At 38.5% G+C, this 23,840-nt stretch overlaps 4 protein-coding genes across 6 annotated transcripts; 3 read left to right on the plus strand and 1 right to left on the minus strand.

Moving 5' to 3' along the window:
- Positions 1 to 288: 288 nt before the first annotated feature.
- LOC122038898 (probable arabinosyltransferase ARAD1) lies at positions 289 to 11,294 on the plus strand. Of its 3 annotated transcripts, none has more exons than XM_042598866.1 (4): positions 289 to 497; positions 576 to 651; positions 709 to 1,796; positions 10,517 to 11,294. In XM_042598866.1, exons 3-4 carry the CDS (start codon positions 906 to 908, stop codon positions 11,090 to 11,092), a joined length of 1,467 nt encoding a protein of 488 aa, XP_042454800.1. In that variant the 5' UTR covers positions 289 to 497; positions 576 to 651; positions 709 to 905; the 3' UTR covers positions 11,093 to 11,294. The 3 variants fall into 3 exon arrangements, with proteins under 3 accessions (XP_042454800.1, XP_042454802.1, XP_042454801.1); XM_042598868.1 differs by having other exon boundaries at positions 851 to 1,796; XM_042598867.1 differs by having other exon boundaries at positions 576 to 639.
- A 364-nt stretch (positions 11,295 to 11,658) lies between these two features.
- LOC122038900 lies at positions 11,659 to 15,113 on the plus strand. Its single transcript, XM_042598869.1, has 9 exons — positions 11,659 to 11,818; positions 12,101 to 12,222; positions 12,932 to 13,034; positions 13,138 to 13,197; positions 13,592 to 13,654; positions 13,756 to 13,956; positions 14,038 to 14,128; positions 14,231 to 14,436; positions 14,761 to 15,113. The coding sequence occupies exons 2-9, from the start codon at positions 12,107 to 12,109 to the stop codon at positions 14,851 to 14,853; spliced, it is 933 nt and encodes a 310-aa protein (XP_042454803.1). The 5' UTR covers positions 11,659 to 11,818; positions 12,101 to 12,106; the 3' UTR covers positions 14,854 to 15,113.
- A 743-nt stretch (positions 15,114 to 15,856) lies between these two features.
- LOC122038901 (NAC transcription factor 29-like) lies at positions 15,857 to 17,602 on the minus strand. The gene is made up of 3 exons (XM_042598870.1): positions 17,330 to 17,602; positions 16,890 to 17,221; positions 15,857 to 16,796 (listed from the first exon to the last, which is right to left on the minus strand). The coding sequence occupies exons 1-3, from the start codon at positions 17,496 to 17,498 to the stop codon at positions 16,296 to 16,298; spliced, it is 1,002 nt and encodes a 333-aa protein (XP_042454804.1). The 5' UTR covers positions 17,499 to 17,602; the 3' UTR covers positions 15,857 to 16,295.
- A 3,852-nt stretch (positions 17,603 to 21,454) lies between these two features.
- On the plus strand, positions 21,455 to 22,706 carry LOC122013849 (NAC domain-containing protein 68-like). The gene is made up of 3 exons (XM_042570069.1): positions 21,455 to 21,665; positions 21,746 to 22,026; positions 22,140 to 22,706. Exons 1-3 carry the CDS (start codon positions 21,473 to 21,475, stop codon positions 22,521 to 22,523), a joined length of 858 nt encoding a protein of 285 aa, XP_042426003.1. The 5' UTR covers positions 21,455 to 21,472; the 3' UTR covers positions 22,524 to 22,706.
- Positions 22,707 to 23,840: the final 1,134 nt, after the last annotated feature.

The raw sequence follows: 23,840 nt of genomic DNA on the forward strand, positions 1-23,840 counted from the left end.
TCATATTTTAAAATAAAAATATCTATTTATAAAATCAAATAAACACTTGTTTTCTTTTTTCCTTTTTTATAAACCCTTTCAGTTTAGTAACTGTAATTTCAAAAACGGACTTAATTAATTTCACTCAGTCAAACTGTTTAACCTAAACTAAACTAGTTAATTTTTTAAAAATACAATATTAATTCCCTCATAATTAAATGAATATTATATATATATATATATATATTTTTAAAAAAAAGGAAAATTAGAATTATTTAATATCTCAGATGTTCTGCTGTAGATGTTCTTAGTAACCTCGTTTCCAAATCTAATGGCCGTGTGAGGCGTGAGTGGAAACCCGAAGACGCCGCTCCACTCCACAGAGGACGCCTATACTTCCGTGAATCCAGCGAGAGCGAGCGAGCGAGCAATCCGACTTCCTCACCCTCCCCTGCCGATGCAAGCTTCAAATCTCCATCTTGTCGCATTCTCCCTACCCTCCCTTCGCCCCTTTCATGGTTGGTGCAGGATTGTTCTCTTTTTTTCGGCTCCCTTTGCCTTGATTTTTAGATCTGCAGCTGATTCCCTCTTGCTAGGTTTCTTTTGTTCTGATCGGGTCATCAAAATGGCGCCTTTTGGTTGAGAAGCGAAGCTCAGCGGGTGTGGGTTTTGGTACGTGGTTGGTTAACTGCTGGGTTTTTTCCCCTCTGATTTCGACATTTTATATAGGTCGCTTTCGCTTGATGTTCTTGGATTGAAAAAGTTCGACATTTGGAGATTGTATGGTGGTAGTTCTTGTTTGAGAAGCTAATTCTTCATCTCGAGCTTCTTGGTTCCTTGATTGTTGTGGTGGATTCTCTTTTGTCCTTAGGTTGATGCAAAAATTAGGAAATTTCCTGTGAGGTTCATTGAATCATTGGTGTAGGATGGCTAACAAAAACACGCAGCTGTATTGTCCTGGATGCCGGCATCCTTTCTTATTTTGTCTCAGCTTTGCCATAATACTGGTTCTTCCCTACCTATTTTTCTTGGATTATGCCGGTTCAAAAGAGAAGTTCTTTTCAATGATTGAGAATCGGAGAACCCCTTTGAATGACCGTGAGGATGAACCCACATTGTCGACAGAGTCAACTTTTCGAAATCAAAATGGACCAGCAGATGAGGATCTTGAGCGATGTAATCCGAGTAAAGCAATGTTGAAGGTTTTCATGTATGATATGCCTCCAGAGTTTCATTTTGGTCTTTTAGATTGGACAGGAGATGGAAAGAGTGTGTGGCCGAATATCCAGACCAAAATTCCAGAACATCCCGGCGGGTTGAATCTACAACACAGCATTGAGTACTGGCTGACATTAGATCTTCTCTCCTCAAGATTCCCTGACCGGAGTGCTCCCTGCACGGCTGTAAGGGTTGATGATTCTCGTGAAGCTGATGTTGTGTTTGTGCCTTTCTTTTCTTCTTTGAGCTACAACCGCCATTCTAAAGTTAAACCACCTGAAAAAATTAGTAGAAATAAAGTACTGCAGAAGAAGTTGGTGGAGTATTTGACAGATCAAGAAGAGTGGAAACGGTCAGGGGGGCGAGATCACATTATAATGGCACACCATCCCAATAGCATGTTAGATGCTCGAACGAAGTTGTGGCCTTGCATGTTCATTCTTGCAGATTTTGGGCGATATGCTCCCCATGTTGCTAATGTGGAGAAAGATGTAATTGCTCCCTACAAGCATATGATCAGGACATTCTTTAATGACTCATCTGAATTTGATACTCGGCCTACTTTGTTGTACTTTCAAGGAGCTATCTACAGGAAAGATGTAAGTTCTTTTCTATTAATGCTACTTAATAATTGTATTTTTTCTCTCCATATTTTTCATTCATCACTTTAAGTGGCACATTTTGATATACCAATTGGTTAACCAATGGCAAACATCTTCTTGATACTAATTACTACATATTTGTGTATGAATCAACACGAGAGGGACTAAATTCAAATAACATTTTTAATTTGAAAGTCAGAAATGAGTCTGCACTTGAGTCTAGGTAAGGCAGATAACTCTATTAAATAATTAGGAAAAGTAGTGACATATAGCACATTGAGATCATTTTAACTTTCCTAACTCTCTCGCCATTCTCAGTTCCCACTGAATTCAGTTGCTTGTTGAGTGGTCATCGAAGTCTAAGATTTTATTGGTTCATATCTGCACATTTGCAGTTACCATACTTATAAATTGGAATGTCAGACAAAAAGAATGATTACACTAGAGCAGTAACTTCACTTAATGTTATGAAATCCTTTTGCAGATTTGCCATCTCTATATAACTGAAACTCATATCAACTAAAGTGGATCGATCGCAAGTAAAACTCCAACTGATTGGCTAATGAAAATTATAAGGACTATAACTGCAAATTCAGCTACTTGTCAGCCCATGATAAAACATTGACCTTCCTGTGTTGAAATTTACTGACATCATCTTGATTTTTTTCTTGTTTTAAGTCAAGGATCAACTCTTTCCTTTCTAGATTAACATCATATGGATGTGCCTAGTGATCAACTTGTCAATCCTCACCATATGTGCGAATGCATATAATGAATGAGTGAATAACATTCTTACTAACATCGTTTCATGTCATTCCCACCATATTCTCGCTAAGGGTTTCTCTCTTCCCCCAAATGGTCTATTTCTGAGTTGTTTCTTGATCAATAGTTTTTTTTTTTTTTTTTTTTTTTGCATTGCATCTTTAACCCTGATTGTTTAAGTTGACCCAATCACTATAATTTCATTGTGTTCTACTATGTATCATTTTCTATTCATTTTGTGGATACATGTCTTTCTATTTGAAGTGACTCCACAAGAAATATTAGTTCATGGTACCTCTAATGAGCCATTTTACATATAATTATCAGATGTTTAGCTCTATAGTTGGATGATATGGTATTTTTGCATGGTTACTCTTAGTTAAAATCTCTTGCATTGCCTAGTTATTTTGATCATTGGGAAAGTTGTAGTTTTCCTCAAGTTATTATCGAAATGCATTTACCTCTATGCATTATTCATTAGATTTGTTGGCCAATACCACTATAAACTGCATGTTGATGTGGATATGTGTGGGTTCCCTCATGTTCTTATGAGTAAAGTGATACAGAACTTGCCATTACACTGGAATTTTGACCATCTTTATATCTTAGTTAAATGTGCATTAGGGGCAACTATATCAATATTCTTGAAAAGTATCACTCCTTATAATGGCATAGCCAGTATGCCCAAAAGAGAGATGCCCATGAATTATTTTGTTCTAACAGTAGCATGATTTGTTAATTCAAAATGAATTATTTTACTGATAAAAAATTATAGAGAATGAATTATGCGATTCTGGATGAATACCATAGAGAATGGGCTGACTCTTAGAACACTTGTTGTTTACTCGGATGGATGAATATAAGTAAAAAAGGAGAGGACAGAGAGGGAAAGGAATAGGGGAATTACATGAAAACATTCCATCCGTGTGGTTCCTTTTGTTCCTTTCCTACTCCAATCTTCTGTCCTATTCATTCACCCAGGAAAAACGCCCTAGAAGTTTGTTAAAGAGCATTAGCAGCTTCTATTTTACAGACTATGGCATTAAACTTATGTTATATGTATGCTTAATGAACATCTAGTTCTTTTGCATGTTTTTGGTAAATATATATGCACAGAGGTACGACTTGGACATGCTGCTATGGATTTAATGGAAACTATCATCAAACTACTAGCCATAGTTTAAAATCTCATGCCGAAACATTTCATTCACCGGCACCGACACAAGCATGCCTCTAGTGCCTATATGCCTCGAGGCCCTGTGGACGCGTCGTGTGACTCTAGGCAGGATAGCAGTTATTTTGCGGGTTGACGAGAAGAGGAAAGATTGAGGAGGACGAGAAGAGCAACCTCTAAGAAGAAAACTTTTTATTAAAATTCGGGGTTCATCCCTCAACATCTAAACATAACTCTTATATAGACCACAACCTAAGACTCAAATAATGAAAGAAAATACAATTAAAAGATCTTAATTCCAATCTTGTAAAGAAAGAATAAAGACAAATCCTCTCTAAAAAAATACCAAAAATATGAAAATTAACCTAAATACCCAAAAAATAAAAATTATCAAAAAATAGCAAAAAGGCCCTGAAAAGGGTTTAAACGGTGGAATTTAGGGCTGAAAATTTGACGGTTACGGTTTCACCAAAAACAAATGTAGGTTTTCGAATTATGCATGTGTGACGACAAATAGAGCTTGATTCCGAGTACTGAGTCAAAAGTTATGTTTGTTTGAAGTTTGAAGGCTCATATTTGACTTCAACATGAGTTGGGCCTGCATCATTGTGCTGCTGGCGATGCATTCAATGGCATCTGACGACATGTTCGGAGGCGTCGCTCAGGCCTAGTGACGCGTCCGGAGGCATCGCGCAAGCCAGCAATGCATTTGAAGGCGTCGCCTTGGCCTAGCAATGCGTCCGGACGCGTCACGTGGGCTAGAATAGGGCAGGGGAAGGTTTTAATTTAATTAAATAACTTATCTTAATAGTTTATTTTTATTTTTTAAAAATATTTAGATTAATTTTTTTATTTTTAGTTAATATATTTTATATTTACTTAGACGACTAATAAATGCTTCAGTTAGGCGATGTGAAACTATGATAAACATGCATATCAAACGAGGAAGAGGATGACCAAAAAAGACTTGGTTAGCAACAATAAAACAAGATAAAATTTATTTAAATATAGATGATGATATAATAGGAGATAGGGCTCAATGGCGTAAAAGGATTCATACAGCCGACCCCACCTAGTGGGAAAAGACTTGGTTGTTGTTGTTTGTTGTTGTTGATATTTAAAAAATACCGAAATTATGTCGGCACGACATGATACAGTACTGAAATTGTATCGTTCCGGTACAAGATCGAAATCCTAGCACGACTCGAGATTTGAAATCATGCTACTCACCCTACATCAAATTAGCTATGTGATGGTTGGTAGGATAAATTAATACCAATGATGGTTGGTCTATAGTATGGTGTATAGCTTGTGAGAGCGTGCCCAGTTGGCCTAGAGGATGACAGATTTGCTATAATGAAGCAGGGATCAAATCTCGGCAAGTGCGCATACCCTCTAGGAAAAATTCCTTCCACCCCTTAGCCACTTGCCGGTCGACTATAAACTGACCCCGTGATTACTTTCCTTCACATAACTTGGGTCATTCCTACTTACATGGTTTAGTAGGATTAGTATAATGTTATCTTTATCTCTTGTAGTGTATTTAAAGGGTCGATGGTGTAAGTGTTTGGCGTTCAAGAAAAATAAAAACAGTATTTTCAAGTCTCTCCCCTCTTCTAATATGCTTCTTCACGGTTCGATCATCGAGGTCTTCCTTCTGGGTGGCTTCGTTTTTTCGTTACATGGTATCAGAGCCAGGTTGCATTCGTGAAGAAGGTATCGTTTTTTTTTAATATGAAAGGTGGTGGTCGTATTGCGGGACTTGGTATGATGCTCTTGAATCAGTCCAACTATCGGATTTGGAAAACTTGTATGGAATCGTATCTCTAACGAAAAAACGAAGATAACATTATACTAATCCCACTAAACCATGTAAGTAGGAATGACACGTACCACTAACCATGTAAATAGGAATGACTCGTACCACTAACCATGTAAATAGGGATGACTCATACTACTAACTTGATCTTAAGAAATAAAGAAATCTTATCACCACGAATGCAGAGAAGACGTGGCCAACATCACTTTAATTTGTAATACTCCCCCTTAAATTGATGTCTTCCAAATCAGCCCAAGTTTAGAACGTAGGTCTTCGAATGGACCCTTTGAAAGGGGCTTTGTAAAAATGTCAACGATGTTATCTTCACTTCGAACAACAACCATGTCGAAAATCCCGCTAAGCACTTTTTCACGGATGAAGTGATGCTCAAGTTCAATATGTTTCGTCCTTGCGTGGAAGACGGGATTTGATGTAAGCTTGATCGCACTTAAGTTATCTCCATGAATAGGAACCGATCCATCAATGGGTTCTTGGAGATCTTCAAAAAGTCTACGAAGCCAAACACATTCTTGAGCGGCATGGGCCGAAGCTTTATACTCGGCTTCGGTGGTGGACAGTGACACCGAACTTTGCTTTTTGCTGCACCATGAAATACCTGTTTTTCCGCATAAAAAAACGAATCCGGATGTTGATCTTCGATCATCTAAATCTCCACCAAAATCAGCATCCACAAATCCTTCCAAAGAGAATTTTGCACCCTTCTTGTAAAATTAGCTCATGTCAAGAGTGGAATTAACGTACTTCAATATATTCTTTGCCTCCTCGAGGTGTGGCTTCCTCGGTGCTTGCATATATCGGCTAACAACGCCAACACAGAAGGCAATATCCGGTCTTGTTATTGTCAAATAAATCAGGCTTCCCACAAGGGCACGATAGAGATGGAGATCCGATAGTTGTGTTCCTTCGTCACGACGAAGCTTCGTACCTACATCGAGTGGCGTTGACCGCTTCTTCCCGTTTATCATTCCGAACTTCTCAACGAGCTTCTTGGCGTAGCTGGATTGAGACACAAAAACCCCATCATCCAAATTTTCAATTTGTATTCCGAGAAAGTTACTCACCTCGCCTAGCTTCTTCATGTCAAAACGCAAGGATAGTTCTTCTTGAAGTCGAGCAACTTCTGAATGATTGCTGCCCGTTAATATAATATCATCGACGTATAGTAGAACAACCACAAAAAATCCTTGGCTTTTCTTGACGAACATACTTGAATCCGAGTCGGATACCACATAACCACAAAATTGTAAAAATTCTGCAATTTTTCCGAACCAGGCTCGCGGGGCTTGCTTTAATCCATAAAGTGCCTTCTTCAGCTTGCATGCAAAATCCGGATGACTTTCGGATTCAAATCCGATTGGCTGCTCCATATATATATGTCTATCAAGCTCTTCATATAAGAATGCATTTTTGACATCTAGTTGCCATAGTTTCCACCCGAAATTAGCTGCTAAGGCAAGAATGGTGCGTACCGAAGTCATTTTCGCTACTGGACTAAAGGTTTCCTCGTAATCTTCTCCATATTTTTGTGAGAATCCCCGAGCGACCAGCCTTGCTTTGAACAGATCTATGCTCCCGTCAGCCTTCCTTTTAATGCGAAAGACCCATTTACATGAAACCGGCTGCACTCCGGGAGGCTTCGGAACTAAGTCCCATGTTTCATTTTTCAGCAATGCATCCATTTCTTCCTTCATGACAACCTTCCACTCCTTTACTCCTTTGGCTTCTTCATATGAAGAGGGTTCTTCGTCATCAATTTGATTAGCAAGAAAGCATGAAAAGGTAGTGACGAAATTTTCATCTCTATAACGAGGAGGTCGATCAACATTTCTTCTTGGCCGTTGATTTTTTTGAACATTCTCGCCTTGGTCCACACTCCCCCTTTCTTCTTGAGTTTCTAGAGAAGAATTTTCTGGAAAGCGAGACAGCGGCAAGGTAACCATGTCATTCTCTTCTCTAGGTGGCTCTTCAAAGTGATAGGAGGAAATCTCGTCGAAGATGACGTTGCGAGACACAACACATTTATTTGTTGTAGGATCCAAACATCTCCAACCCTTTCTTCGTTCATCGTAGCCGACGAAAACGCATTTAACTGCTTTTGCATCCAACTTACTCCTTTGAGAATCCTGCAAATGAACATAGCAAAGAGATCCAAATACTCGAAAATGCTTCACGTTTGGTTTAACACCATACAACAATTTGTATGGTGCCTTGTTATTTGTCGAACTAAGGGGCGTCCGATTGATCACATGGGCTGCACAATTCATTCCCTCCGCCCACAGCTCATTGGGCAATTTCTTCGCGTGCAACCAACTCTTACAAGTCTCCACAAGATGTCTGATTTTTCTCTCCGCAACTCCGTTTTGTTGTGGTGTATTCGGACATGACAACTCCCTTTTAATACCATTATCTCGGCAGAAGGAGAGAAATTCATTTGAACCAAACTTGCCTCCATTGTCTGTCCGCAACGTCTTAATTTTTCTGCCTAATTCCCCTTCGACGATTTTCTCGAAGTCAAGAAAAATAGAGAATGTCTCTGACTTATGCTTCACAAAATAAACCCACGTGAACCGAGAATAATCATCTACGAACAACAACATATAATTACCTTCAGAGTAGGATGTAGTTTTTGTTGGACCCATCAAGTCACTATGGATCCGTTCTAAAGGAGTCGTGCATCGAGAGGTTGAGTTCTCAAAAGGAAGTCGATGTGACTTTCCGAATTGGCACCCTTCACAAACTCCTTCATTGTCAATCTTCATGGAATCAGGCAACCCTTCCACCACCTTCTTTTGGATAATGACCCTCATTTTTGTCATATTTATATGACCAAGTCTCGCATGCCACAAGGAAGACGTATCATTGCTCCTCATCTTCTCGATATAAGAATTTGACGCCGACAAGACAAATAAATATTTCACCCTCGTACCTGTATGAACAACATCGGCCTTGATTTCCTTGACGTTCCGAAGAAACTTCACATCTCGCGGCCCGAAGAGCACGAAATTTCCAGCATCCACCGCGTTTGCGACGGAGAAGAGGTTCTTTTGTATCTCTGGTACATGATACACACTATTGAGAGTGATTGATTCCCCATGGTCATTATCGACGACAACAGGGCCTTCCTTTCGAAATTTATGAAGATTATTATCTGCGGTCAGGATCCCACTCCTGCCGTCGTGTGTCCAAGAACGCGAGAGGATGGACTCATCTCCGGTAATGTGGTGACCGCATCCGGAATCCACGATCCACTCTTTGTTGGTAGAAATTTTCTCGTTTAAACTTCCTTCAGCCATCAAGCAAGGCACCCACTGTGAGTCTTCGATGATTGAGTCAGCGAGAAAACAATGAATCCAATCTTCTTCCTTTTGTTCTTCTCGTTTCTCCGCAACGTCCGCATAATTCCCTGACTTCAACTTAACTCGACAATTCCTCTTGATATGGCCGAGTTTGCCGCAACGATAATACTTGAAACTTTTCTTCAGTAACTTCGAAGATTCTCTTTCCGGTTTACTTTCATCTTTCATCGAGTCACCTTTCTTTGTGAACAAGGCATTGCTTGATTCTTCCTTGATGCGCGTTCCGGCCATTTGTCTAGCCAACAACTCTTGCAAGGAGAGAAGGTTCTCAAACTCTTTAAGCGATGATTGTTGAGCCCACCCTTGAATTGAGGTGACAAATGGAGTGTACTCCGGCCGAAGTCCACAAATGATATACCGCTTCAACCGAGCATTCGAGATCTTTTCTTCGGGATTTAGAAGAGAGATTTCCGAACACAAGTTCTTCACTTTCAGAAAAAATTCTGAACATGACATTCCATCTTGCTTTGCAACCGCCAACTCATTCTCGAGTAATTATAGTCGAGCTTCATTCTTCTTGTTGAACAAACGATTAAGCGTATCCCAAATCTCTCGAGCCGACGCACATCCCATTATATGCTCGAAGATCTCATGTGAAATAGACCTCTTTAAAACAAACTCTGCCTTCGCATCACGTTGCTTCCAATTCTTGAGCGCTTCCGCATTAGCCTTAAGAAATAAAGAAATCTTATCACCACGAATGCAGAGAAGACGTGGCCAACATCACTTTAATTTGTAACAGGGACGGGGTGTGAAGGATACCTAGGGTGAGCGTAATTACTTTTTTTACTACAATGGCTTGTGGGAGGCATGGGGCCTCAGGGTATGCCATGACTGTCGTCACTCTTCCTGTTGTTGCTTTCATCCATATGTGCCAACTTCTTGAAATTAGGTTTTTCGTCTTTTTTTTTTTTTGGTTTGAGAAGTTCAGGTTTTTCTTTGAAATAACGGGTTTTACTTTCTTGAGGTACATTCGAACTGAGTAACTACTATTGCCACAGTTAACATTAGATCTGGTTCCAGAGTGATGCATTAATAATGAGATACTTGTATTCTATTAAGAATGGACCGAACCTTGTTTATCAACCGATGACTAAAATCATCATCCTGCCCATATATTTCTGTTCTGTTTCTTTCCAGATCTATCAATGAAATTTTCTCTTAGTTTTTTTTACATTGACATTCTCTGATTCCTCATATACCCCTTTGTACCGTCGTCGGATACCATGCTCAAGCACCACCGTCTCTGTTGATTATATGTAAAAACCTCTATAAATACCCACATTGGACACTTGGATGCACACCCCTATCTAATACTTAATTACACTTTGAACACTTTGATCCATGCCCATATCCAATACTACTAAGTTATTCACGAGTTCGAATAACATAGATGACACTCAACCAAGACCTGTTTGTTTCAATCACCTCTTGGTCATGTTGAACAGAAAATTTACTACTATACATTTTAAGTTTGGCAGTAGAACCATGAAATTATAAAATCGTACTGCATTCAAGTTGATTCTTTTATTGAACATAGTTTCTGAAATTATTTGATAATTTCTCTTTGCGGTTTGATTTAAAGGGAGGCTCAGTTCGACAAGAGCTATTCTATCTTTTAAGAGATGAGGAAGATGTGCATTTTTCATTTGGAAGCATCAGTAAGAATGGGATCAGTGAAGCTAGTCGAGGAATGCACGCATCGAAGTTCTGTCTGAATGTCGCCGGAGACACTCCATCTTCCAACAGACTATTTGATGCCATAGCAAGCCACTGCGTCCCCGTCATCATCAGCGATGAGATTGAGCTTCCGTATGAAGACGTCCTCGACTATTCCAGTTTCTGCATATTTGTGCGCACTTCTGATGCCGTCAAGAAAGGGTTTCTCATCAAGTTGATCAGAGGAATAAGCCGAGAGGTCTGGACCCAAATGTGGCAAAGGTTGAAGGCAGTCGAAGGCTATTTCGAGTTCCAGTACCCTTCTAAGAAAGATGATGCAGTTCAAATGATATGGCAGGCAGTGGCCAGAAAAGTGCCAGCAATTCGGCTCAAGCTGCACAGAGCAAGGCGGTTCGCGCGGTTCAACACAGAAGATCAAATTAGAAGCTTTAAAAGCTTTAAAAGTGTGTCATTGAGGAGCCATCACCCCCGAATTCATTAAACAGTTTCGTGAAGATTTTTACAGCAACTTCTTTGTTTTCTTTGTGGAGTGTCAAGGAATTGGAGGATGAAATGATGGGATTCTACATTTTGGTATTGAGAATAAGTGTTGTTTTAGTAATGAACGCTAGTGGAGTAATACGATCCAGTATCGTTGGTCCTACGATAAACGATAAAGTATAAGTAAATCATCGAGCATATTTCACATAGCTTCTTCTTGATGGTATAAAAAGGAAAAAATTATATATATAAAAAATAATATTTCATTAGTTTGATAAAATAAATCTAGCAAAAACATTTTTAATAAAATAAAATATATTCTTATTCATAACTTTTGGCAATCTATTTTGCTCCCCTTAGAATTTAAAATGTTATAATTTACCTTCCTAATTTATGGACACTTTTAATTTTCAACACTAAATTTATATATTATCATTTAAATAAATATTATATTTAATCTCAAAATTAAAAGAAGGATTTTTTTAAGGCCATAAAAAAAGAGCAACCCCCAGAAGGACTATTAAAAGATTACAGCATTGTTGCTTTTCTGTTGGCCGTCCAAATCACGTTACCAGATCGAGATGTCGCTGTTGGACGGCTGAGATTGATCTCCTATCCGTCGTCTTTAGTCGTCGTTGCTTCCTCGATCGATAGATCGAACTCCTCTAACCTCTTCCTGGTCTCGCGTTCTGGCAAGGCGATCAATCGCGATCGGTTCTTTCTTCAGGTGAGATCTCTACCGAATCCTCTCTCTCTCTCTCTCTCGTCTCTGGTCTTGTTTCAGCTCCTTGATTGCTGGATTGATCTCCTTCCGGTGGCCTCCTTAACCTGTTTTCGAACCCTAACCTGTTGTTTTCCTATTTCTGAATTGAATTCTCCTGATGTAACATATAATTGTTGGATTTGCTTTTTATAATCCCTTTCCGATTCAATCTATTGGTCTCAGTAGGTTTTAGTCTATGGTTTCTATGGATTCATCTTCTGATATTTCTCGTATGGTGCTTTGCAGTGGGAAATGGGGATAATTAAGGACGTCCTGCTGCTGCTGATGTTGCTCGTAACTCCGATTCCAGATGTGTTCGGGATCCCTGTCACGGCGCCTGCCTTTATGTGGTCGCCTCAACATTACGGGTATCTAATTCACTCATTGAACAAATATCTTGCTAATTGTGCTTGTTTTTCCAATTACGCTCATGATTGCTAACTGAATAGTTTCTGTTTGAATCATGCTTCGATTTAAGCTAAGTCATGAAAGTTTTCATTTTATTTTGTTCTGTTCTTGTTCATAAAGGAGTTGATTTCAATGTCGATAGCGATTGTTCTCACAACTGACAGAATTTTAACATTAAGATCTCAATATCAGAAAAACACGCATCTCTTGATGGCTACTACATTTTCACAGTTCATGGCACCTTTTTGTCTCAACCTTAGTCGTATTGATATCACTAAAAACTTACTGTTTGAAAGTAACATAGAAGTTCAGGTGAAAAGAAAGTATACTTATTCAAATTTAGATTGTGTCATTTGATTAATTTTTTTATAATATTCTCACTAAACCAGAAAAGGCTAAGTGATCATTTATAGAACTACCGGTATGAGAGCATACAGTTTCTCAGTAGTCAGTATAAGACTTATGAACAGTGTGGATAGAGTTAATATAGAGAATCTTATCTATATATCGATGACTTAAGGCAGTGCAATTCAACTACTTGTGTCACTACTACAATTTGTACTGCAAGGTGTCTTTCTTTTCATGTTTTGAAGGAAAATTATTTCTTCTGTTTTCCTTGTTGTGATGCAACTTTTTGAATTTGGAACTCCTCGCCTACTTATTATGCAGATCATCAAATGTTGACAAGAAAGAACTTGTTGTCTACCAAACAATCACCCCTAGGGATTTAGCTAGTTTGGTTTTGTCTGAAGGAGGTTGGTCAGACTTGGTGGTGAGCTATCCACTTAATTATAAACTATATATTCTAATGCACTTTTGTTATTCGAACCATTTACCATTTAAGCCAATATTGACTCAGGAATATCTCTCTGTAGTGCTCTAGGGAAGACGCTGACGAGAATATTGATGTAGCTATCCTTTTTATTGGAAGAAAGGTAATAAAGTTGGAAAGTTTTGCACTTGCCAGTTTATCGATAAGCACAGTTTTGTTGAGATGTGGACCATCCTTTGAAATTGATACTCTTTGAAATTGATACTAAGTATTTAATTGAAATCTATTGGCTTCTCTATAGCAAGTGGAGAATGAGGTATGCAACTTATTTATTTGATCGAAGGATTTGTCTATCATTCTGGGTGGAACATGTTATCTTTATATGGAAGTTGAAGCATTAGATAATGTTTTCTGTAATAAATTTCAAATCACTGTATTTTGGTTTTGTTTCCCCACTTGATATGTTTATGATACATCTGAGTATTTCAAATTTCAAAATCTTGATCATGCATCTCTATTTTGGCTAATGTCCATGTACCTACCGCCTTGTTCTTTAGTTGCAATCATCAGATGTCTCTAGTGCTAAAGTGCAAGACCCTTCTTTGATTGAGATGCTCAAGGTAGGTTTTTTTTGTGTGTGTGTGTTCTTTGTCTGTGCACTCTGATCAATGTTTTTGTTAGATTATGCTATATGAATTTATTTTTCTGCGTTGTTGCACAGTTCACATTCACAACGTCAAATGTCTCCATGGCATTCCCATATGTTACCATTGATGAACTGGAGACATTGGAAGACTCTTTGGTAAAAGGTTTTACAGAAAATTGTGGACAAGGATCAGGAATGAATCGTATTGCTTACTTGAACACTTGTTCCATTAATGGAGAAAATGGTAGGAAACTTGAAGGCTTGCATTCACTTGAGGTAAACTAGTTTGATTGTTTCTAACTTGTTGCTTATGCATAACTCTTTGACCTAATATGATTAAAGTATTAAATGTGGTAGGGCTTTTTGGATTCAAGGACGAGTGGGAAGACTGATTTGATTGTTTTGTGCCATGGAAGTTCTGAAGAGTCAGATAGCACTCACTCAGAAGGTTTATATGTTTCTAAAAGATGTAGTTTGGTCATTTCCCACAGTAAATCTTATGGTTCCTGGGTGGATCAGTAATTTGATTTTGTTTTGTTGATATCTGCAGGGGAGGTTCTGTCGGACGTAGTTGATTTACTAAAGGAGTCTGGTGCCAAGTACACATTTCTTTATGCTTCTAGACCTCACGGGATTCAGTATCCGACTCGTTTGGCAGTGAGGTATCTTGCAGAAGGCACCGGCAATGCCTCTGCAAACTCAACTTGTGATGGAATCTGCCAATTGAAGTCATCACTCCTTGAAGGAGTTTTTGTTGTAAGCTTTTCATCTCTGTGCTTCTCAACCTGCATAAATCCTTATTTTCATGCTTTTGGTCAAAATCTTCATTTTGTAATTCAAAATGCATTGCAGTTTACTTTATTTTAAATACTTACAGTTGCATAATTATATGCAATTTAATGGCAATAATGGGATTATTGTGGATTCCTGTCATATTCAGAATTTGCATATGATAACTTACTTTAATGCTTCTTCGCTACAACCTGCATCAGCAAGGCACTAATTAGGTCATAGTATTTATTTAGTCCAAAAAATTCCTAATTACATTTCTTTTGTTGTTTTGTTTTTCTCTTTTTTCAGGCAATCGTTCTACTCATAATATTGATATCGGGTCTATGTTGCATGGCTGGAATTGACACACCCACAAGATTTGAGACTCCCCAAGAATCTTGAGATGGTATATTAAAGAATTTTGTGTGAACCTAATCCACTAAGTTCTCATCTTTGCCAGATTTTATGGGTATATTTGTTTTATTTGTTTTGCCCATCAATAATACACTACGAGTAGTTTGTGTACATGACCAAGGAATTTGTTCTTAAAAACTTTGACCTCTCACAGGCCAAAGTTACACCTTTCATTCATGTTGTATTATCAGTTTGTATTGCTTCAAGAATTTTTCCTCTCTTCTTGAGTTGGAATGTATTTACTTAAATGGATAATAAACAAGGAGAGACAGCAAACAGAAATTGAACAAAACAAATTTGCAGCCGAGTAACTGTAATTCATTGTAATTTTATCATCTTTTTTCTCTTTTCGCCTCTTGTATATATCTGTCTACCCTATTAGACTAAGTCTTAGGTTTCTCGAACTTTGAGACTTATGAACGGAATGTTTAAGTTGCATTGTTAAAAGTTTCTAGTTTTCATTTGTTCACTAATAGATCAATGGGTTTTAGCTACTTTTATTAGATGTGTATAAACTTTAGAAAGAAATTAAGGTTACATAGAGTATTTAAACTACAACAAGAGTGAACCTGGACATGAAGATTAGCATTTTAGGGTGAATTGATTAGTAGAAATAAGAATTAAATGTGACGAATCCAAATATATAAATGAGTGAAGAAATGAATTGATCTAGTAAATTAACTTTAAAAGTAATTTTAAATTCTTAATATGTTTGAATTTTCCAAATCCCTTTTTTTCTGATTAGGACTTGGATGCTTTCTTTGTCCTATTATTACTCATCTGTCTGCAGAACTCGTCCATGTTCAAACATTTCAGCTTTGATCTCTCGACATTTTGTTTGTTTTTTTCTGTGCGTCAAACTGACAGCAAAAAGATTTGATCACTTATCCATTCGGAGAAATTTATCCATTTCATCAGATAAGCATCCTTTTCAGGATGGCAGTGACACAGCATTTGATCGACTAAATTACGTTGAGATAGATGCCAATCAAGCAGAAGTAGGTGAGTTGATAACCTCAAACCCTTGTCACCATGACATAATCAACTCATTATCATTTTAGCAACACGTATATCTGAATCTGAAGTAATTAAAATAACCTGTGTTGCCCACCAACACCAATGTCATTATGTCAAGTCCAGTTAAGCTCCTTGATTCCTTCCTGTCTGCTGTTCACTGCTTTGTATGATGCTACTAATTCAATGCCATTATTCTGAATGATTTCACAGTTTGGTTAGATAATCTTCAACAGAGAACCAGACATTCAACTCATTATACTGGATTGTGTAATCTACAAAGCCAAGTCCTAGTTTTTTGAACAAATTCTTGGAAGGTTTTGTGGTGTCTACTTCGGTTTTTTTCATTATTAAGATATCTATAGGTTTTCAACTTTTTGGAACAGGAGAGAGAATCGAGTTACAGGCACGAGTTTTTAAGTTGGATATTGATAGTTCATCAAGTGAGGACTCGATAGTAGTGACTGGGGATTGAAGAAGGTTTGGTTCGTGAAGCTGGAAATTTTGGGTGCAAAGTTGACTCTTTTTGCCGGCGATGCTTCGCCCCCGCCGCCGCCGCCGCCGCCGCTGCCGCAGCCGAATTCGAAACATCCATGGCGCTTCAGGCTGTGCTCTGTTTTGAAACCCGGGGAAGGCGGTTGAGGGAGATGCTGCGGAACCAGGTAGCTGCTGCTGCCGCCGCCATGAAGGAAGGACTGGTTGGGATTCGAGTTGTTGTCCAAGGAGGAAGATGCGTGATCGAGCAGGCGCGAGAGGGCGGAGTAGTCGGCGGCCTCTAGTAGCTCCGAGAAGGAGTAGGATTTCGGAAGACTGAGGAAGGTTTCGTCCTCCACGCCGGAGTCTTCCTTGTCGGCGTCCGTGGCGGATTGGTGGTGGCCTCCCTTCTTGTAAATCCGGCAGAGGACCCAATCGTCCAGCTGAGATAAGAATCGACGCCGTCAAAAAAAAGATGCAATTATTAACCAAAGAAAATCGATCTGCACGCAGATCGAAATTAGATGGATCGGTACCCTCATGGAGGAATCCCTGGTGAGTTTCTTGGGCGTGTAGTCGTGGCTGTTCCTGGCGTGCTCCGCCTCGGTGAGGCGGTACTCGTGCATGATCCACTCGGTCTTGACGCCTCGAGGCGGCCGACCGCGGTAGAACACGAGCGCCTTCTTCACGCCAATGCTTCCGCCTTCCTCGCCGCGAAGCCTCCCCTTGCCGGAAAATATGGGCTTGTCGGTGCCGGTGGCCTTCCAGTACCCCGACGCCGCCGATCGGTTGGGGCGGAAGCCGTTGGGGTACTTCCGGTCGCGGGGGCTGAAGAAGTACCACTCTCGATCGCCGAACGCTGCCATGGCTGCACCAAGAGAGAGAAACACACAAAAAAGGAGGCGATATGTGATCTAGAGTATCGATTTAAGGTTTACGGACGGCGTTTGAAGGATATAGAGAGAGAGAGACGAACCGGGGAGGTTCCAGGGATCGAACTTGTATATGTCGACGTCAGCGATGATTGAGGCAGGGCAGGGGATGGAGGCGGCGCGGTTCTTGAGGTAGTGGAGGATGAGCTCCTCATCGGTTGGGTGGAAACGGAAGCCCGGCGGCAGCGACATTGGACCGGCGGCAGTCGACATGCTTCGACGCCGACTACGATCGAATCCGATCGATCGGCAATTGCAGGAGCGACTCCCTCGTTATCGGTACCGTGGGAACTCGAAGAAGAGGAACTGAAATTTTTGGAATGCGTGGAAGTGGGCGTGGTTATAACAACGCGAGGGTGTTTGGACGTTTTTGTCGTCTAGCGATCGGATTATCGCCCGAAATACTTAATATCAATATTTTAATTTGAAATGCTTTAGAATTATCAAAATATGTTAATATTTAACAAGAAAATTATGTGATAGTTAGCAATTTTATTTTAATGAGCTTGCATGCCAAGTCAACGTTATTGCTTGTGAGCTAAAATGACTAAAATTTTCAAATTTAGTATTTTGAAAATCTTAAATAAAAGCTTTTAGGTTGAACTCAAATTTCTCTTGATTGAACTTTAATTATTATTATTATTTTAAAAAGTCATATATACAAATTTGAGAGGTTATAAGTGAAAGAAACTCAAGTTACATACAATCGTCTAATAAATAAAAAAAAAAAAGAATATTTATTCACTCAATTCATTGTCAATTTACCATTGAAAATCTTACCCTCGTTGTGACATTGCGTAAAAGAAAGAATTACATGATGTTCCAAGACCAATGGGCGATGTTTGCCAACCAATGAGAGCACGATACATGTACCACTCGATGCCTTTGAGGGAAACCATAATTAGAGAGAACAAAGGTCTATTAATCATCCACCATTAAGCTAAACTCTTTCCTTAATTTGGTGGGATTAATGGACAGCACATAGGTTGATAGAACGGATTTTGGATTAGTGGTTGTCACTAGTTCTAAACAGGGAAACGAAAAAGATGGAGAAAGGAGATGTGGAAAGCCACCATTTTTGCTTTTAGGTTAAAAAATAAACAGAAGAAAAAAGAACAAGAGCGGTATAACATGCTTATACCATGCCATGTCAATGCATGAGAGAGCTGTATAAGTTGATTAAAGATTGATTTAACCATGTATTTAAATAGCAAAAAAAAGACAAAAAATAACATCGTACTAAATAGCAAAAAAAAGACAAAAAAAATAACATCGTACACGCATGGATTAGAAGTTATTAAAATGGATCCATTTTTATTAATAAAATTTAAGAGACTAATTATATTGCATATATATTTCTCTGGGTATGTGGATTGAAACGAAGGCACTTGTCACGTATGGATTCGATCTGACCTTCATGTTGTTTAAGTGGGATTGGATTGGAGGAACTGATGAAAGTACAACATGTTAAGGAAGCTTAAAGCGCGACAATGACCCTTAAAAAGCAAAAAAGAAAGATGAAGACGAAAATTCAAAAAGATTGAGGAAAATTTCTCACTTTCGAATTTTGTGTTGTTAATTAAGAAGAAAAAAATAGATGGAATGGAGATTATACATAAAAGGTAATTAATTGATAACTTGATATAGATAAAAAAAGAAATTATTTCTCACCAATTTATATTTTACCTCGTCTAATATCAAACTTCAAACATACCTCTAATATATATGTTTAAGAAAAAAATAAATAGATAATGATATAGAAAACAACACTACAAAAGAACACGTTTATAAAATGTTTGTAATAGTCAAACTCTAGCTAAGAATTGATAAAAAGTTTGATATTTGATATTTATGATGATAATACAATTAGTATCCACACTTTTCAATGTCTATCCTCGTTAAGTGTTGCTTTCAAATACTCATGGCCAGAATGCGTCCACACATGGAAATTAAAGTTTCTTGAATTATTGCAATCTACATCTGCAACTTTTTGACTTAGAATTTGCGTCGTAATCCAATTATTATTATTATTATTATTATTATTATTATTATTATATATATATATATATATGCAAAAAAATCAAAAACTACAAAATGCTTGATGAATATTAAGTAAGCAAAACCTACAAGTAACGTTTTCTATGAAAGTCATGGTCAAATAGGATGAACCAACTTTGTGGTTTAAAAGACACAAGTTGGAAAATAAACATGCAAAAAAACCTAAAGCATAAGTGAAGAAAAGTCCAACACTACACAAGTACAAAAGTCGACGAAGGTACAAAGTTCCTTTTACGTGGCGTAATTACTTTGACTTTTCCTTATGATTTCATTTTAGATTGAGTACAAAGTCAAAGCAAGTAGCTTTCCTCGTGTGGTGTGTTACGTTATGAGACTCATAATTCCTAGTCGCACTATTCACATCTTGGAAGAATTTATACTTGAGAGAGTAAAATAGTTGGGTGTAGGCAATGCAAAAGTCAAGAGGAGAAGCGTTGACTAAGAATAGAACGAAAGTGAAGTTACTTTCAAACATCGGAATAACAAATATACACTGGGAAAAGTTAATCACATCTTTACTATTTCTCCTTTTCATCTGTCTTAAAGTTCTAAATTTACATATAATAAATGGTGAAAATGAAATTTTTAAATATTTCAGTTCAACTTTATCCTTTCAGATCTATCATAATAATAAGAACTTAGATTGACTAAATCGGATGAAACTAAAACTGATGTTAATCAAATTGGGCTGATCAATAAAATAGTGGAAATGGGCCAACGGCCCAAACTAAGCCCAATTGCAAGCTATTTTCTAAAGAAGGAAACAACTAGCAAAGCAAAAAAAAAAAAAAATCAAATAGTTTTATGATTTTTTTTTTTGACAGAAGAAAAGAGAGGAAAATTTCTTAAAAATCAGTTTCCTATAAAAAAAATGATTGTAAACCAATTAAATCACTTAATTCTGGGGTGAAAAAAAAAATGAAAAACACAATTCGTGACAGCTATTGTTGATTTGTTTTTAGGTAGGTAAAATCGATGAAATCTAACAATAAAGTCAGATAAAGGCAGCAAATAATTGATCTCAAAAATTGTGATAAATGTGTGAAGCTCAATAGTTGAAAATGAGTGTGCTATTGGTTTCTACCCTAAATTGTCCTCTACTTTACCTTTGTCAAAGCCATCATAATATTTTTTGGAGCATAAAAATAAATTCTTCAAACAAATTTTAAGATCGCTACACACTATCAAACACGCAATGCATCTGACATTTAAAGGCTGAAAATCTTTCCAATCCAAGTAAAAATTATTATAAACTCAACTAAAAACACAATACTTGAGATAAAAGGACATAATTGCAGTAGGTATGCTGTTTAAGAAAGTGGACCATGAATTACAAAAAAAAAACAATAGCCCATAAATGAGAGTGAACTAAAAGTATAATATTATATCAAAATCGAAGAACCATATATGACTTAGATAAAAATAAAGCAAATTAAAATTGTGAAATGAGTGATTTTTCAATAATCAATGTAAAATATTGACTTATTTTTGCACCAAACAGTGTATGGTCACTAAAAAATGTGAACAATCATTTCCGAATAAAGAATGCTTCGCATGGCACAAAATGTAATTTTAATGGTCAGAAAACGAGGAAAGTGAAATTTACTCATCGTTTTTCCGTATCGCATTGAAATCGATCTCGATCCCTTCAAGGACAAGAAAGATTCGCACTGTTTTAAACGAGCAACGCAAAGCGAAGAGGACCACATGCATTGCACGGCGTGGAGTGTTCTTATTGCATCAGCGTGATCCTCAGCCCTCGTCGCATTCAGGTTCAATGCACGATTCGCATTACTTGTCGTCCCGTGGTCTCCCAAATATAATTAATGCTGATACCCCATTAATTATAATTATTGTAGAAGCATGTAATAATCCAGCAAATATAAATGCATTAAAGAAAAATAAGGGCGATAATCAAAATGTCAAAAATGCAAGAGGCAATGAATCGTAAAAAACAGAATTAATTACCTCAACATACAGGCGCATAGGCATCTCTCTGCGAAGACCACGCTTTCTCGGATATGAAACGCGTAAAGAAAGCTTCCTTGAATGAAGGGTGGGCCCCGCCTTTGTGTATATATAGGAGGAAAGAATCTTCGATTTGTGATTTGGACGGGGTGGGACTAAAAATGGCGGTGGAGCAGAGACGAAAAAGACGGGACGCCGAAGCGGAGCTTAACCTGCCGCCGGGCTTCAGATTCCACCCCACCGACGACGAGCTCATCCTCCACTACCTATGCCTCAAGGTCGCCTCGAAGCGCCTGCCAGTCCCCATCATCGCCGAGGTCGACCTCTACAAGTTCGACCCCTGGGAACTACCAGGTGCTCATCAAATGCATCTGATCAAGATTCGATTTTTAGTTCGTTCCAACTTACCAATTACTCGGCATTTTGCGTTGCAGAAATGGCGTTGTTCGGGGAGAAGGAGTGGTACTTCTTCACTCCACGCGATCGGAAGTACCCAAACGGCTCGCGGCCGAACCGGGCCGCCGGGAAGGGATACTGGAAGGCCACCGGCGCTGACAAGCCGATCTCCAAGAAGGGGTGCTGCCGGACTGTGGGGATCAAGAAAGCTCTCGTCTTTTACTCCGGCAAGGCGCCGCGCGGCGTCAAAACTGACTGGATCATGCACGAGTACAGACTGGCCGACGCGGATCGCAGCCCCAAAAACGGAAGCCTCAAGGTATAGAAATTCACACCTTGCTTCAAAGAAAAAAGTGTTTTTTACATGTTAAATTCACGCTTTTGTTAAAAAAAAAGTGATTTTTTTTGTCATGTTTCTGTCGATGAACGCAGTTGGATGCCTGGGTTCTTTGCCGGTTGTACAACAAGAAGAATACCCGGGGGAAGATGCTGCAGCCGCCGGAGGAGACGTCGGCCGTGGACTCTGTGGACAGGACGCCGGAATCCGAAGTGGATAACGACGCCCTGTTGCCGGATGTTAATGGCCTGGCGTTTCCATCCGTTGCTTCGCAAGCTTTTGCTCCCCCTGTGATCGAGAAGAGTTTGGTGAAGGAAGAAGACAGTCGATGGTTCATGGACTTGGAGCTGGACGATTTGCAGTGTTCCTGCATGCGTTTTGGAGCATCGCCTGTTTTAGATTTAACCAGCCAAGATTACTACTTCCAATTCAATGCAACAACTCCAGTTCCGATCGCAGCCAAAACATTGCAATTCTGATTTGTGAAGAACAGGATAGTGCAGAGAATTATAGATCAAAGATCTAAACAGGGTTTTCTTCTTCAGTCACTTTTTCTTTGTTTTTTTTCCCCCCGCCTATTTAACGCATCATATAAAAACATTTGTCAAAATTAGTATTGAAGCCTTGTTTTCTCTCGAATAAAATTAATCTAATCGTATTTATCTTTCTTGCAAAGCCAATCCAATTTATCAATTTGCTCGTTGCGCTGAGCTATTTCATTTAATAAAAAAAGTAAAACTTTTATTAACAAAACTGATTTTTTTTTAAAAAAATATGACAGGCAACCATCGTTTCAAATAACTTTGTATTATTTAAAAATTATTTAATTTTTCAAACCAACGTTGGGCTTCCCAAGGCATATATTATCATTTATCCAAGCCCAACGTTGGTTTGACAAAGATCAGAGTTGGCCTCTTTTATTTGATGTTGGCAGCTACGACATGACCGATCGCACGAGGACGGATCTCCTGACCAATAAATTATAGATATGAGGATGGTTTACTCTATAGGTGATTAATTTTGATAACTTCTATAGAGTCATCAAAATTAATTAATTATAATAAATAGATCATTGACGCATATCTTATTTGAGTTATGAGAAATAAGATAAATCATGGTCAATTTATATAGCCAACCACATATAATTAGATGGTAGGAGTAATTTTTACGGCTATGTCTTGTTATAATAAATGTATTATTTCTTAATCAATTAGATACTCAAAAAGGAGCCATATAAAAGATAGGTTAAAGCAGGAAAGAACGGCTGACATGGAGGTCAAAATAAAAATAGTTAAAGCTTAGGTCCCTCGGTCGGGCATAGTGGGTCGAACAGGCTACACGGTCGGTCGGACATGGCTGTTTGGACTGCCGACCGCGGAGAGCCTGTGACAATGATCAGAGACAAGGCGTAAATCCCTCAGACCCTCATCACGGTCGGACGCTATGACTGGTCGTATGAAAGGTAGTTCCGGCAATAGAAAAAGTCGAATAAAGGAAGATAGTTATGTTAAGTATGACTAAGCGGAGACATCCTTGCCGAGCGGTCTTCGGTCGTTCTATAGTGGGACCCACCTATGTATCACATCATACTCTTTTAGAGGCTTGTGCCACTAACAACGGAGCATGTCCAATAGCCAGACTGTCCTTTAGAAGCTTCCAGCTAATCACATAAGAGATTTATGTACTCACTTAAGAAACGGTGTTAGGGACACTTTTTAACTTGTCTTTTCTTACGATGCTTTGGAAAATATACATATGCTTTGAAATCCGCGTGCATAAACATTACAGTGATACTA

Source organism: Zingiber officinale, chromosome 1A (genome assembly GCF_018446385.1).
Source record: "Zingiber officinale cultivar Zhangliang chromosome 1A, Zo_v1.1, whole genome shotgun sequence".
Classification (NCBI taxonomy): domain Eukaryota; kingdom Viridiplantae; phylum Streptophyta; class Magnoliopsida; order Zingiberales; family Zingiberaceae; genus Zingiber; species Zingiber officinale.